This window comes from Panonychus citri, unplaced genomic scaffold, assembly GCF_014898815.1.
Source record: "Panonychus citri isolate SS breed McGregor unplaced genomic scaffold, ASM1489881v1 Contig00042, whole genome shotgun sequence".
Classification (NCBI taxonomy): domain Eukaryota; kingdom Metazoa; phylum Arthropoda; class Arachnida; order Trombidiformes; family Tetranychidae; genus Panonychus; species Panonychus citri.
Window position 1 is genome coordinate 14,797 of NW_026515447.1, and position 14,808 is coordinate 29,604.

The 14,808-nt window shown below is 30.8% G+C and overlaps 1 protein-coding gene across 1 annotated transcript; it reads right to left on the minus strand.

Moving 5' to 3' along the window:
- Nucleotides 1-4,186: 4,186 nt before the first annotated feature.
- LOC128398040 (GATA zinc finger domain-containing protein 6-like) lies at nucleotides 4,187-14,551 on the minus strand. The gene is made up of 2 exons (XM_053358845.1): nucleotides 14,094-14,551; nucleotides 4,187-4,628 (listed from the first exon to the last, which is right to left on the minus strand). Exons 1-2 carry the CDS (start codon nucleotides 14,549-14,551, stop codon nucleotides 4,505-4,507), a joined length of 582 nt encoding a protein of 193 aa, XP_053214820.1. The 3' UTR covers nucleotides 4,187-4,504.
- Nucleotides 14,552-14,808: the final 257 nt, after the last annotated feature.

The window sequence follows — 14,808 nt, forward strand, 5'->3', positions numbered from 1 at the left end:
TAGTTCCATTGTATCATATACTCAAAGAGAATACACAAAAAGAGAAAGGAAAAGTTCTGGTTTGATTTTTATCCCAAACTTTTTTTTCTCAAGCAACAGAAAATCAACTTCCTTTTTCATTATTCTACTTCCGCTTTCAAAACTTAATCTTCTAAGATAACGTAAACCATTTAATCTGATCATTCATCATTCTAGTTGAAACTTTAAGCGTTTATAATAGCAAAAATTACGATGGTAATTGATCAGTTGCGAAGAGTCAATATCACGAACATAAGATTAATCAGTTTTTCTTGGTTAATATTTACAGAATTCATAATATCAATAGTTGATTATCATACGATGTTGAAATTTCATTTCATGAGAAAAACTAAAGATAAATGTGTAATCCAATTTGTTAATTTTGCTTCAATAGTTTCACTGCTTATAAATGTAATGATAATTTTGAGACTTGGGACTCACTGTGTTATCAAAGGTTGTGGTTTCTCCGTGGGTACAACGATGTAAGGTCCGTCGGGTCCAACTGGTAATGCGACATCAATTGATCTTGACCGTTGAGCTTTGACCGGTGGAAGTTCACAAATACCAATCTCAGGTCTTTGGGGAACTTGTAGATAAGATCCATCAACGGAAGCCGAGCGACCTGATTTGGTACGAATAGGAACTTCAAGAGATATAACTGTTAATCCGGTGTCTTCTTCGAGTAAAGGTTTTTCAATTTCCGGGGCTAAACTTAGAATCACTGTTGGTAATCCTTCAATTTCCGCTGTTCCTGAGTTACTTATTGCATCGTCATCTTCCGGCTCACCAGTTGATGAGGTTCGAGTGCCAATGGCAACAGATTCACTGTCTGACTCTTCCTCACACAATGAGCCTTCAGATGATATTGAATTTGCACTTGAAACTGGAGGTGAGGCTTTGGTCATTTTGGCAAGTTCAAGGGTCAACTGACAGTGGATACAATCCCGTTCATAGGAGAGTCCAGATGAGCTTGATGAGGCTGGTGATTTACGAACCAGCATCCGCCATTTTGGAAGCTCGAGAAAGGTGTTTATTGCCTTATGATAAGGTTTCTTAGCCTTTTGTTCAGCTGCTTCACGAGCAGCTGCGGCTGCAGCCGCTGAATCAAATGATCGAGATCTTCCAGATCGACTTGGTGAATTGGTGGATAAAAATTGATTAGTTGCATCGGAGATTGAATTTGATTGTACGTTAAGAGAAAAGTGAACACTTAAATTACTATGAGCACTTAAAAGATCACCACTGCTCGAGGTGTTTGTCGGAGTCGTAGGATGGTAAGAGGAAGGAGGGGAAACGGAAAGGGAAGCAGAGGGAAAATGGGTATCAGATTCGGGAGTTGTTGCTACATCCTCACTACGAGACGATCGAGGAACCATTCGAACTGTTTCAAAGGTAACCTCATCTCGGCGCTCTGAAAGTGGAGATAATGTCGACGGTGAACCGACTCGACTTAAACCCGATCCAAGGTTAGAACCTAAATTTAAAAATCCCGGTGGTACTTCTGAAGTTAATTTTGTTGGTGATGAAGGTGCAAGTAGATTTTGATAGTTTGATTGATGAGAATGATGATAATTAGCAGATGAACTTGTTGGCACTTGTTGATTTTTCGGCCCTGATGATGGATCTAAGGTTGACTCACGTGAAGATGATGATGATTTACGTAAACTATCCTTAATCCTTTGCATCATGGATGATATGGTAAATGAACCAATCTTGAAGATTGAAATCTACTGAAAGGGTTGAAAGGATAAGACAGACTGACCACAGGCTAATCTAAATCTTTTATCCCTTTTTTCACTTATCCTTTTTCACCTTGACACTTATGATAAAAAATTTACTTCTCTTTTCTTTTTTTTTATTATTTCGTCTTGTCTGTTGACTTTCTATTCACATATTGAAACAAATCGAAAACTTTTCATATGAAACATTACCTGTTCTGTTGTTATAAACTGAGAATGTTCAGACTGAATGAAATGGAAGAGAGAATCGAACAGAAAAAACGCAAGAGAACTTTCAACATGATGACGAAGATGATTGTAAGAGTAACGATCAACAGAGATGAGAGAGAAAACGAAAGACCGAGAAAGAAAGAGAGAGAGAGAGAAAGAAAGAAAAACAGAGAGGCAAATAGAGAAAGAGAGACAAAACCAAAAGGAATGTCAGAGTGAGCGGGACATAGGGTGAGAAAGAGAGAGAATAAGAGAGTGAGAGAGGTGGGAGATCCATAGGAAAGGTAATATCCTCTGATTCAAATTTTCTGATACTGTATCTTTCAAATGCTCAATCCTTTCGGAACATTCAACATGGTGACATCTCTTGTTACTCAGTTAAACCACAGAATTGAACAAGAAAACTACAACACAAAAGATATTCAGAAAAAAACTGATGAACATTAAACTCTTTCTGTCTCCTTATGGATTAGATTAACAACACTTATAACAATACATATTAATCCATTGACTTTGAGGGTCACCAAACATTAATCTCATACAAATGATGTGAGAATGAAATTTTCACTCTCTAATTGAGATTAATTACCAAGGTTATTCAATGACTTTAAACCTTAAGTCTAAATTAATCTAAAGATTAAAAGTCAATCACGTTTAATGAATGTGAAAATAGACAAATGATTAGAAGCAGATAATCAAATCAGATTAATTTTCTAATCTTGTCATTTTTTTGCCCATCAAATTATCAAATCGTATTGTAATAAAGTGACCAGTTTAAATGATTGATTTACCGGTTAGTTAAACTGGTTAATTGATTAGAAAGCCTTTGGTAATGTGATTGTTGATTAGACTAATCAACTTGCAATAAATAACCAGAAATTCAGATAAATGTTTAATTGTTTGAAGTTTATCGATCTCAGGGGATAGTTAATGAGTTCCCATTTAATCATTAGAGCTCAGAATTAATTAGATCGATTTTCATGGTAAGAGAAATGAAATTTTAAAGAAACATTGTTATTAAATGAAGAAGTTTGGAAGACGAGGAAAAAAAGAAATGAATAAGTTCTTAATTTGGTTAATCAATAATTAATTTGATCCAATTGAATGTTGAACATGGAGACATCTCTTGGTGTTCAGTTCAACTAATGAATTGAATTTATATCTGATTCGATTAATCGAGGTAGAATAATCTAAATCTGTGAGTATTATTAGAATTTGAGTTTTGATTCATAGATCGATCTTGACTTTGAATGTGTCATGTTATTAACGAATAGATTTTTCCTCTCTCGGCATATTCGAGTTACCGAATCGATTATCGATCAGAACTTTAATTTTACCCATGAAAAATGAGATATCATGAACGAAAGGCAAACAAGAGAATCATCATTATTTGTTTCCCAGTTATCATCTGGCTTCAAGCTAATGAAATAACTCAGGGTAACAAGATGATAAGATATAATCTGATGAGAAGAGGAAAAGTTCATTGTTGATATAAAATACCATTTGTATCATGAAGAAGAACGTTTTATGAAGGTGACAACCGATTTACCGATTTTCATGATAAAAATCTGTCAATTCTTCAAATAATGAGAAAACTTCGATTTATTCTATGTAATTCCAAATGTGTGGCTCACAGTTTGAGGGGATAAGTACAATACGACAATTCTGATTCTCCGAGATTATATTTTAATCATTTTCATGTTAAATCTTCATCCTTATGATAACCTAAATCTTATCAAGGTTATCACTTAAATCTAGTTATATAAAATTCATAATGAACTTAATCATGAGGCTCAACTATATTGAGAGAGAGAGAGAGAAGCTAAGAATTCTGATAATTGAAAGAAAGAGAAATTCTTTCTCAAAGGAATCTGAGTCTCTCTACATGATAAGAATACGGAATCTTTGTCAATGTCTTTGAAAAGTTATGAACGAAAAAAAAATAAAAACTTTTTCTTTTTCGTTATCAATAAACTTAATCAAATTTATCTCTCTTTCTCTTTCTTTTCCTTTTTTTCTCTCTCTCTCTCTCTCTCTCTCTCTCTAACTTTCTGATTAATACCATGATATTTTTTTCTCTCATGATTTCCAATCATGATTATTGCTCTGATAAACTCTACTCTCAACAATCAGATTAAATGATAACAATGGTAAAAGGCAACAATTGTTTATTCACGTCTGTTGATTGCTACCGTTTACTGGAATTGAGGATAAATCAATTGATAGGAAAACCTCATGATGTGATAATTTATTTATAACATTGAGATTCAGTATATTCATAACAATAATAATAATGATAATATATTAATAATAACAGGAATTGTTATTATTTTCAGCATTGAACTTGTAATATTATTATTTTTGCTGATCGATTCCAACTATGTAAAGTTACTGCCCCACTTTTTACTCCCTCTTTACCTTAACCTCATCATCATCATCATCCTAATGATTCCGAGTATGAAATATTCTGGTGCCAAATCAATAATCATGGTGAAAATATTATAATACATTTAGAGACTATGAATTATAAGAAAAATTTATAAAAGAATAGAGCAGAAAATAAGATCAATTGAGGTAAACACATGAAGCTGATTCATTTGATGATGAGAGATGAGCACCATGGTGTTAGACATCATGGTGGAAGATAAATTGACATCATTCCTAGAGATTGTAAGAGAGAGAAAGAGAGAAAGAGAGAGATTATAATGAATAAAATTGTTCCACCTGAGAAAAAGTGATTTTCATGGTTACGAATATTTTACATTTTATCATAAAATTTTTCTGTCTTCTTTTTACCTGCTCTTTTTTACATACTCTGATTTCTGTTCATATGAATACTTCAATTTCTCATTCTCATAACTCGGTGAATTCGGTGAAAAAAGAAAAGGTTCAATTTCTTGTTATCATCTAAGAGCAGAAAAAACTTTTGCTTTTCTTTTCTTTTCTTTTCAAGCTCATCTCTGATCATTTAGAAGGTTAATCTTTCATTCTGATGGAGATTTTTCATTTCTTTCTACCTTTTCACTTTCAGAAAAGTCCTTAGAACTTTTCTCTCTCTCTCTTAAATTTCTTTTATATATAAAAAGTTATCATGTTTGTTTTTCTTTTCTGTGATTGGAAAATCAAAGAAAAGGGTTCGAATTGTAAATCTATCTCCTTTTTCTTTGCCTTCTAAACAGGCAAAAGATGAAATTGGAAAATAACTCCTGCTGATTTGTTTTCGCGAAAATTGTATCATGTCAAATATTCAAGGAAAAGTTTTCGATCAGATTGAGTTAGTTTCATACAACTTTTTAAAAAAAATTCCCAATAATCATTTACCATTAGATAGACAGGTAGATACACCATTTAAACCATTCAACTGTGATAGTCAATTGTCTACCTCTAACTTGATTCAGCTACTTATAAAATCATGCTAATAATCATCTTGAGATAAAAGCTCATGTTCATCAGTCATGATGATTGACGATTTCATCAATGTTGAGAGTACATATCATTAGGGAGATACAGGAGCAATTAAAAAGCAAGTTAATTAGATTACATTTCATCATTAACATGTTGATGATGATTTTAGCTTTCTTTACCTATCATGATTTGGAATGATATAAATTCTGATATTATTACTGAAATACGATTCTAATAAAGATATCAAACAGAATCGTCTGAGAAAAAAAAACTCTCAGCTGATATTACTATTAATATTATTAATGATAAGTTGATGTTTCCAATGGAAAATAACAGAAAGAGAGAGAAAAGGAAAAAAAGTTTCATCTCATTTCACCAGGTAGACATTAAACTAATGAGGATGACAAAGATGACGATGATTATTATAATACAAGTACAATGATCATCGTCATGATGATTCAGTGAACCATGATGATAATGATTTCACATTCATTTCAACCTATTCAACTTCTAGGTTTTAACAATTATAATATACATATATTTACAGAGAAACCTTTTTCCAATGTCAAATAATAATAACAAAAAGTAATCAAACCAAATCAAGGAAACCCTTTTTCTTTATCCAATTAAATTGCTGCTAATCAAATTAAATTAACGGTGTAATTACATTTAATTGGCAAGTGTAATCAAGAAACAAGAGGAAGAGAGTTAGAGAAAGGGAGGGAAAAATATCAACAAGATTTGTTTTTTATCATGAAACTAAACCAAAGTTCAGTAATGAGAAAAAATTGAAAAGTAAACATTGTTAACTGAATGAAATTTTTTCCTAGATAATATTTACATTCTCGGAATTTAATATATATAAATATTATTATTATTATATGATGGTGTCAATTGTATTGAAATTGATCAATTTGTTTTCTATTTCGTTACCATGATTCATGAACCTGAAATTTTGAGTGAATTTTTCGGAATAAAAATAATTCCTTTCTTGCATCACCAAGATAGAGTCACGTTCATCTTTAATCAAATAGTGTTCTAGAATCGTCCAACCATAGACATGTTAATGTAACCTCTCCTTGGATAATAATTTGTATTATCAGTAATCGACCTAAAACTGAGATATTATATTTATAACCATTTTTCTTTTGTTAAATATCTCATTCAATCTTCATGAAATGATTCTGAATCTATTGGAATTGACGATAAATTGAAGAAAAAAAAAGGGTAACGAATAGAATATGAGGAGGAAAAAGTTGATATTCGAACATGATCATTTCATTTAACGGGATAAAAAGAGTGGGAGGAAATATAAAGTCACGCAAGAGAAAAAAGTGAGAGCATGATGACGAGGATAAGGAAAGAAGAAAATTCTTATCAAAGGCTAGATTTACCGATAGTATCAAATAGAATGTTCTAAATATATTTATATATCTTAGTAAAATTTCTGAGAAAGAGCTCAAGTTGACATGATATCAAAATTTATCATGAATTTTAATCGCTTGAGTTATATGTAGCCTCTTTTTTTGTTCATCTCGATTTTTGCCCTAGTGAAATTATTCTTCCATGATTCATGATTCAATTAGTATTTCTTCAGTAGCTAATCATTGCAAATATTAATTAACTTGAGCAATTGAAGGCTGGTTAACAATTTAGATAATTGTCTCATGATGATTATTGAAACATTATTGTTACACTTAATTGTCATTATCAATGTCAAATTTAATAATGATATGATTAAGTCTCATGGTGAAACTGGGTGAGTATTAAAAATGACATGGATGACAGAACAAGAGAGAGAGAGAGAGAGAGAGAGAGAGAGAGAGAGAGATGATGATGGTGATGATGATGATGAAGATAAATGAAGATTTTGACGACAATGAAAAATCATTAATCAAGATGATCTAAGGCAGAAGTGGGAGAGGTCGAAGGGGAAGGAAGTTAAGGTGTCTAAAGTTTCATGATATTCTGAGTATTTTGTTCATAGTGATGAAATAAGATGATATCAACAATGTGATACACAGGTAAGGTTATTATTATCATCATTATCATCGTCATCAATTTCAAGGAAGAAGATGAAGTTAACTAAAACTTTTGTAAGCAAAAGTGTCAATTCATTGAGCTGAGAACACTTTTCTCTCTTTCTCTCTTTTTTTATCATTTCTTTTAAGGAAAGAAAAATAATCAACCATGAAAATTGTTTTCTTATACCTGATTTCCCCTGAACAGCAAATTAACCTTTATAAACGTTGAACTTGATCAAACTGTTTTGACAAAAAGAGTAACAGATATTAATATACCACAAAAATTGCCATGAAATTAGTTTATAAGATAATATTAATACCCATCAACTAGTGGGTGAGTCGTATTATATCAGCAAATGATTGATTACAGAATAAGTTTATCGAGACAATCCAGAGAGCTAAAAGGATGATTGAAAATATCATCATCATGGAAGACTATAAGTTCTACTCTGTTAAGGATATTCTTCTGTGGAATCATAATTCCAATAATATATTCTTTTTCATTAAGATGTTATCATGAGAGAATGGAGCTTTTCCTATGCAGGGAAGGAGAAATTTTTTCTAAGTTTGGAAACTTTTCATTCTGTTTTTATCTTCCATTTATTATCTTTGAGTTTATTTCATGATAATTTTCATGATAATTTTGAGCATTTTTTTCTTATTCAAACCAACTTTCATCATGGATCATTATCTTATTATTTGTAAGCTAATTGCATATAAATTGAATCATTTTACCAGAAAAATCATCACTCCCTTCAAATGAATCACTGTTTGTTTACCTGAACTTTTCAGTCTTATTGTGATAAATGTAATATATTAATAATCACCTTTTTGTTATTACAAATTATAAGATGATGATGATTAGGATGATAATTTTTTACAATTATTTTTACTCTGTAACATTTTTTACAACTTTTTTTGCTTATTCATTTTTACCTTTGATTTTATTAATATATACCATGTATTTCCAATGATACATGTACTTATAATTGTCTAACATTCATCTTGAAAGCTCTTGATTCTCTGAGAAAATTTTACTTTGATGATGCTGATGATAATTCTTTCTCTTCTTGATCTTCTCATGTTTCCTGTTCCTTTGCTATTTTTAACGATACTCTTGAGGATTCTGGTTTACAACTTTGATTTCATCTTCAACATTATCTTCATCCTCATCCATTCCATTCTCTATCTCTCTCTCTCTCTTTCTCTCTTTCTTTCCCATAAACACACCTACATCTCCCTCCTTTAGTCTGAAATCTCTCACCTTACATTCTGATATTATTATAACTATATATTTTTTTTATTCTTATACTTACCTTTCATTTTCTCTCTCACGAACTTTTATTATCATTTAACAGTTATTATCGAAAACAGTTTTGTTCTAGAATCCAGTTCGTAACTTTACTCGTTTACACATCGTTTTTTTATTGCTATTCAACTAATATCACAAAAGATATTATCATTATCATCATATTAAGCTACATTTAATGGTATTTGGGGAAAGAAGTGGGTGAAGAGAAAGTGATGATGATAAAGATGAAGAGCTGATGACGATGATGATGATGATGGAGGTGTAGAGGAAAATGAACAATATGATGATGAAAACTATTTTTCACCCTTCGTTTCATGTTATATTGCTTTTGAATGAGAAAAGGATGACGATCATTCTCATCATCATGCATCATCATCACATGGTCGATATATGATAATATTCATCAATAGAAAAGCAAGAATAATAGTGATGGAGTGGATAACAATTCTGTACAGAAATGAAAAAAGGATGAAGAGATCGTGGTGTTGTTTGAAGATGACGATGAAGATGCAAAGACGATCCTGATGATGATGATGATGTTAATTTTAATGTTGTTTTATTGTTGTAAATAGGAATCATTAACGAGGAGACTGAAAAAAAGTTAACCTTAGGTAAACTTTTCATCCAATTTGATATAAGCCTTCAAGGTTATGATAAAACTTTTGTTATCTGTAAACTTTCATTAGTTTGATATTTTTAATAACTATTAATATGTAGCATGAATGTTGATTCTGATGAATGATAATTATCATGAAAACAACAATTAACAGGTAACATCAACATCATACACTTTCTTCATGATGCTTTAATTATGTGATAAGATTTTTATTTTAAACTTAATTGTTATTCAAGTTTAATCTTAATAAAACACTCTAACTGTTTCCAGGCTCTAAACTTTTCACACTCTATTGGAAAACAAATTAGACTTGGAACTTTGTTTTTTTATCTTCATGATAAACTAAGTCAGAATTCATGGTATTAAATTTTCTATGAGATTTGATTAACCGGAAGCTTTAATGTTCTGAACACTTTTGCTTCTTCATTTTCTTTTCTTTTCACTTTGTGGTTAATGGAACAACGTTAAACAGTCTACATGGTGTTTTGAATTGAATTTGTAATGAAAAGTTTCTCCATCCTCCTGATACTTAATCTTTTTATCATGATCATCTATTGGAATGATTGAGTAATAGCATGGTGATTACATGATGATGATAATTCAAAGGGTTTTCATGTTTCCAGACAATTGAAAAGTAAACAAGGGAAGTTGTTGTCAGGATATAAAAAAGTAACTCGAAATGAATTGATGTTGAAATATATTCTACACTATCGAAATGGATTTTCTCATCTTAAATATTCAAGTTCAATATTATCCTAAAGTTTTACTTTTCTCTATTCTTATCTGAGATAATGTTCACGATGAATAAAATACTATTCAGATTATTATCATGCTGATGAAATGTAAAAATGTTCAAAGGGAAAAATAGTAAAGAAAGAATCAGAATTTCAAAATGGATAAGGAGAAAATTCTGAAACGATATAAACTTTCAGCAATGAATTAGAAGATGAAGATGAAGAAAAGAACAAAAAAAGTAGATATTAGGTAAACGAAGAGAGTGGAAGATGATGAAAAAGTTAGAGAATAAACAAACATTACCTTTTACTTTTACTCTTTCTCTCTCTCTTTTTTTACTCTTTTTATCTTTTTCTGATGATCTTCATGAAGATCATCATGAAATTTGTATAAGAATAGGCAGATAAAACTCTGAGTGAGAAAATTGAATGGAAATATTGTAAAGAGAGAAAAGAATGAGAAAAAAAGCCAGAATTGCAAGGAACTTAATTTTTTCTATGGTAATAATAATTCTTAAAATAATGATAATAATGAATTATCTCCATCATGTGAATGATACTAACCATGAATTCCATACAAAGTTCAGGTTAATCTCAAAAGGCTTTATGAGGTTAGTTAAATTGAGTTTCTTCGTTCTAATTTTTCTCCTGTTTATCATCTAATGTATCGAATCAATAATAATTTTCCCTCTTATTTTTTTCCTCTTCGTTCCGATATAACCATTAGATGCTTGACATCTTGAGAGTAGGAGTTGAATAAGATGGAAAATTAGTTCGATGGGTGGAAAAGGAAGAGGAAATTACAGAGAAAAAGATGGATAAGAGGTATTAAAGCTTATCCTTTCTCAATAAACTCTAATCTCATGTGAACATTTTCTTCTTCTTCTTCTGATTCAAGTGTGTAACACAATAACCTTGAGGGAACACCGGTAATTTGAGACTCTAGTTTTCTCAAATTGAAACTTTGTGTTACTTTTTCTCTACCTACTTCCATCTACTTTATCATATATTTGTCGCGATCAATTGTTATCGTTTTCACGATAATGTAAACTAACCTTATGAATTTACAATTCAGAACAAAATTCAGGGTAACATGGTTCCATTGTGAAAGAATTTCGATTTTCTCTCTTTTTCCAATAATAGTGATAATTGATAGGAATTTCTATCATTTATATATTTTCTTTTTCTTTCGTATTTTCCACTTCATTCATTGTACTATTTTCACCATTAGAATGAATTCTCATTCTATTGATAAGGACATTTATCATCTATTGTTGACCCTGGTTGTTGATAACAATTAAGATAAGAATCATCTTCATCATGATTATCTCTTGTTCTCAAGAATATTGGTCTTCACATTCATGTGATTTTCATTTCATTTTTCATCTTAGACTATCGATTCATGGTCATTGTCATTAGTTAAATACATTTATTGTCCATTCAGGTAAATAATTGATAAGAAATTATTTCATGTTGAACAGTTCAAAGAGTGTAAAAGGTCAGATTCTTATCCAAATTCAGGTGAAAACTCTTAATCATGAAGTTAAATAAAGATTTATCATTAATCACTAATGACTGAATGTGCAAGAGAAAACAAAAAACTCTCCACTTTAAATCGTTACTTTGATGATTGAGGTAAAAGCTGATTGCTGATTCTAATAATTAATTGCCTGAATCATAGGTAATCATTGATCACCTTTGTTTTCTTGTTTATTTCTCTCTGTCTCTCTCATGATTCAAGTATTCTGATGTATTCATGAAAGAGGCTTCTTTTGTCTCATTCAAGAATCCTTCAGATTTTCAACTCAATACTCTGAAAGTTTTGAGAAATTTTCTCACTTCATTTAACCTTTCATCTTTGTACCATGAAAAAGAAACATAAATTTCCAGAATCTGGCAAATTTTATGCTTGGCCAATTGAGAAAAATGTATTTCCTATCAGAATTAAACTCTATTCATGAATAAAAAGAAGAAGAGAAAGAAAAACTTTTAGATTAACTGTTGTCGAAAATGTTAATTCAATGAGCGTAAGAATCAACATGGAAAAAGAGCAAAAATTGAAGTTATTTGAAAATTTTATTCGTATTCATTTGCATACAAGAGAGATAAAAAAATTCTCTCGTTGTCTTTAATATCAAATCAGCTGATCGATTCATCATTGAATAGAAGACGTCAGTTTTACAAAACTTACGTTTACTCGAATCTTTATCATGACGCCAACTATTTATTGGAAATTTCATCTCACATGATTGTTACTTCCCTGGGAATTTATATATTAGAGTCAATCGATCAAACTGAACTGATTAAATGTAACAATCAATTCAAAGAGTTGAATTTCATTTTTCAGAACTATTATTCTATCACCTGAAAACCAGAATGAAATTTCTCTAGAAATTATTCACTTGCATCTATGGAATCAGATGGAAGATGTGTTGTCTATTCAATGAAAGAGTAAAGGTAAAGAATCAATACAATTTATCAATCGCTCTAAGGAATTATTCCTTTCAGATTCCAATTTGTCTTCATGAATTCTCAATGAACGTTCTCATATGTTCAGGTGAGGAAAGGAAAAGCCAAAGTGAGATTTAACTAGCCTGTGGAATCTTATCTGAATCTCTCAACTATTTACATGAATCGATTCCATCACAAATAGTGTGACGAGAATCAATATTTATTTCACAATATTATATGACAATTACATAATCATTAGAATGATTCTTTCCTGACAAGATTATTCACAAAATTTTCATTTCTAAATTTCTATTGTTCACTTTGGATTATTAATATGTTCGAGAAGTTCAAGTTTCAAAGTAGTTCGATTCTCATTGTCAATGTACAAATGTCTCTCAGTTTGGAAAAATTTTCTCATGAGATCTTTTTTCTCACTTGTTTCATGTACACCGATAAATCCCATAAATTTCAATATCTCCAGGCTATTATCTTGTTAACACCATCAAACAAAATATTCCATGATAAATTTATCAATAGGATGACCACTGAATTTTGGATAATGATCATCACCAATATCCAGTGATAAATAATAATAATGATATCGATATAATGAGAAAGACAACTTGTTCAATTCAGCACAATTTTCACACCCAAATTCAGCCTCAAGGTATCTGAAAATTTTATCATTTCTAATCAAAATGATTGATTATCAATACGCAACATGGACTTTTTTCAAGATAATGAGATGAAAATCAATGGGAATCAACAATACCTTGTGTGAGTATTCACAATTGAATCCACGTTTTCATATTTCGATTCAAGTTTCATGTTGAAGCTTTTCCATTTCATGGATAAAGAAAAGAATCAGATAAACACAGGATAAGAGAGAGAGAGAGAGAGAGAGTGTTATTTGTTGGTTAAATTCAATAGCTGAATATCAGTTTCAACAATTCAATAATAATTTACTTGATGTACAGTGTAAATAAAAATTCCAAACTCGGTTTCATTGGAATTGTCATCAGAACATATTGTTGAAATTTCATCTTTACTTTAAACTGAATCAAACCTTACGATTTCTTTTCCATCTTGAAACTTGATGGGTAACATTTTACTCTGGAAGAAAGAAAAAGTTGACTATCTCATGGAAATTGAGAAAAATTCAATAATGTGTATTGGTGAGATAAGTTACAATTTCCATGGTGTTTACTTTTCCAAGGGAGATGAACTTATATTCTAGAATCAAGATTCAATATTATCCTTTTCTCATCATCATCATCAAAGTAAACTCAAAGTGCATGAGGTGAAGAGATTGGATGAACAAGAATGAGTGAAAATTTTTGTTCCATCCAATTCATTGATGATCAGAGACCAATGGACATTGATCTTGTTTCATGGATAAAACCATTTCTCTTCATGGTTATTAATTTTTATATGGAACGAACTTCCTATCCAATGTAACGTTTTCACTCTCACTTGGTTACTCATCGATTCAATGAGTTAACGTTTTTTTCCCCCGGTAAAAAAATGATTATCAATTATTTCATGTGATTATTTGGAATATGAACAAAAAATCCAAAAACTCACTTGTACAAGAATCTGTGGTCAATAATTTTGACATCTTTTCCGGCTTCAGGGAATGAATAATTATCCAGAATAGTTATTATTGGATCGTTAGTTAATCGTGTTGATGAATCACTATCTTCAATGATAATGGTTGGTATGGTTGTCGGTGTTGTTGGCTCTGTTGTTGGTCTTACAGGTAAAGTAATTGTTGATCTGGAGGTTAATCCAGTTGAGTTAATCGTTTTCACTGTTGATGTGGTTGTGGTTATTGTTGTTGCTGTTGGATTCGGTGGGGGTGATGATGAGGGTGTTATAATAACTCTCCCTTTACTATTGCTCCCATGAGAACCAGAACTTCTTCCTAATCCTCGGCTGATGGGTAATGAACTTGACCCTGAACTTGAAACTGAGCTAACGATAACTTTACGATTACGCCGAACACTTGGTTGTCTATTATGGCCACTTGATGATCCTGACATGATGACGATTATCCCTTAGGTTATTTTAACTTGATTTCGTTATCCAACAGTTTGTGTCTGTTGAATTTTAAAATTTGTTAATTACAAATACACAGAAGAAAAGATAATCATCAAGTGAATTGAAAAACAAATTTACATCCAGTCTTTTGATTTAACATTTAAATTCTCAATTCATTTGAATAAATTTGATAATCAGATGAACAAACCACAATTAAAGGAAAACAAATCATTTTACTGAATAAAAAACACAATTAAAT